Genomic DNA, 2,674 nt, shown 5'->3' on the forward strand with positions numbered 1-2,674 from the left:
ATCTTTATTTATATAGCGCCTGAAACACAACACAGAAAGACAAGCGGCAATAAATGCTAAATATCCACAGATTTTAGGGATTGTACCAAAAGTTTAGAGGTGGGGAGAGAGTTATGTTTACCCTTTAAAAAAACAAAAGCTCTCCCCAGCGTTAATATTTTCTTTGCAACAATCTACCTACAATATTTCTACTGCTTTCTGTTAAGATGCATGATAAATTTATGGTGGGAGCTGCTGTAGGAAAGTGACAAATGATACGCTGTGTGGAGAGAACTTGATCCACTAAAGACAAAAAAATACTTTTATGAAACCACCTCTCTCCTAATAATTTTCAAACAGCACCCCCATGTCCCTGTAAATGTGACATTTTGGGGTAATTTGTGATTACATTGTGACATTTTAATAGCCTCAGTGATTCAATGATTAATAAAAGGTTTGGATTTAGATCAGAGTTTGCTTGACCATTAGGTTATGCTTAAAAAGTTCAAGTTATACAGGCTTAGTGTAGTCAGTGGGTGTTGATGATTTTCATTCCAGCTGTTGTGAAGCTGAAAATGCAGCTGAGGTATATTTCAGGAGGACTGCTGGGTAAAACAAAAACCACCACCAAACCAAGACCCTCTTCTAATTATCACACTGAGACGCATCATTAAAATGCCACAAGATGGTTGACATTCTTCAGGTTTAACATGAGGCGATGTTCACATGTTTGCTAAAAACTGATTACAAGCTTTTCTTTTGTTTGTGTGTGCGCGTGTCTTTAGCCTCCAAGAGAGATTGTATTGAGCGTTTTGGACAGAGGACCATTGAGAGGATCAACAATGATGACGACGTCATTTGCACTACCGAATACTCACGTATAGTCCCGCTGGAAAATGGAGAGGTGAGTGTTTGCGGATAAAATATGTTGATTTAATGTCCATAACTGTAGAGCTCAAACAATTATTCAGTCAATCTTTTAGTTGATCGACAATAAAATTATATAACAATAACTTTTGCAAAACTTAACAATTACAACAAAATGTTTAAAGCGTATGTAGCAAACGTACGGATTTGCTGCTTTTCTTTATCTTAGGTTTGCAGGACTTTCCCAGGCTGTTATGTATCTATTCCTAACACTTGTTAGTTAGCTGATAATGCTGTTGTCCTCCTCCCCACCTCTCCCAGGTCGTGGTGTCCTTGGTGAACGGTCGGCCCGGGGCGATGAACTTCTCCTACTCACCAGTGCTGAGGGAGTTCACCAAGGCCACCCACATCAGGCTTCGCTTCCTGAGAACCAACACGCTGCTGGGACACCTGATGGGCAAAGCGCTCCGTGACCCCACTGTCACCCGCAGGGTAAGACAATGCAACAAAGTGATCATCTTGTAGGCAATGGATTAGTGTATTTGAAAAGTTTTGCATTCCCCCTAACCCTTCCTTTAAATAGCTTTAAAGTCCAAAACCAATTTTTACACACAATCACACATCTATATACATATATGAATGTTCTGAATATTCTGTATATGCTTTAACTTAACTTGATTGAAGCTGTATGAGGTTTTAATTAAGGAAAATAAGTTTGTGTACAGATTAAACATGACTTGACTTAATGTTTCCATACTTATTCCAGTGACATAAGAATGGTATCAATCTTCTCATCTAACCCCCGGCAACAATAACCAATAAGCATTTTCCAAAATGCACATTAGATGGTCCCTTGGTTGGTCTAGTAGAGTTAAAGAGATCAGTCTGTTAACTTAAAAAATGTGTCTAATCTTTCCAAAATATATTTAATAAATGTATGCTCTTGTGAACAAACAGGTCGTATTTATATTGAGAGTTACTCACCAAAATGCATTTTGTGTGTCCTTGAGGTCTCAGTAATATGATTGATCCCGTTTCTTCCTCATAAAACCTTTGCAAAGCTTCAAAGTTTGAATCCAGCATTGTTTACATCCATGTTCACTAGCAATCAGTGTTTTTTTCTGCCTTTGCCAAAGTGTTCCTGCAAATCTTGGCTCATTGACGCCTGCTGTAGTGGAATCAGTAGAATACTGTGACACCACTTGCACAAAGAAAAACAGGTCTCCCTAAAAAATCAATCAGACAGCTGCAGCTGAATCAGAACACTGCTGCTCAAGTCCTCTCTGAGACCAAAAAAGTGGATCTCATCACTCTAGTTCTGAGTTCTTTACACTTGCTTCCTGTCCGTCACAGAATTGATTTCAAAGTACTGCTGTTGGTTTATAAAGCACTGAATGGTTTTGGGCCGAAATACATTTCTGTTCTTCTGCAACGTTATGAACCATCCAGACCTCTCAGGTCGTCCGGGGCAGGTCCGCTTTCTGTCCCCAGAGTAAACATAAATCTGTCTATATAAATAAACGTCTTTAAAATGGTTCAACATTTTGTGACATATGGGTTATTTACATTCCTGTTGAGCGTTAAATAAGAGGATTTATACCACCTTTTAATCTGCCTGCCAGTATTTTACAAACAAGATGTAACGTGTAAATTAGTGAGCTTTAGAGGTGTTGGTAGGCGGATATCGTGTTACCTTTGCACTGAGCTGTCAGTGTTTTCATCTAGCTATGGGCAAGAAAGCGAATAAGCATATTTCACTAAAATGTATAACTATTCCTTTAACTAAACATTAAATATGACTACATATTGATGAAAATAACTCATGCTG

General features: G+C 38.4%; 1 protein-coding gene across 1 annotated transcript; it reads left to right on the forward strand.

Annotated features, from left to right (window-relative positions):
* Positions 1 to 764: 764 nt before the first annotated feature.
* LOC123964601 (laminin subunit alpha-5-like) lies at positions 765 to 1,338 on the forward strand (the record flags this gene model as incomplete). The annotated part of the gene is made up of 2 exons (XM_046041476.1): positions 765 to 883; positions 1,168 to 1,338. Coding segments are annotated over 2 exons (290 nt in total), but the record flags the coding sequence as incomplete, so codon positions are not given.
* Between the last annotated feature and the right edge of the window lie 1,336 nt (positions 1,339 to 2,674).

Source organism: Micropterus dolomieu, unplaced genomic scaffold (genome assembly GCF_021292245.1).
Source record: "Micropterus dolomieu isolate WLL.071019.BEF.003 ecotype Adirondacks unplaced genomic scaffold, ASM2129224v1 contig_3538, whole genome shotgun sequence".
Lineage (NCBI taxonomy): Eukaryota > Metazoa > Chordata > Actinopteri > Centrarchiformes > Centrarchidae > Micropterus > Micropterus dolomieu.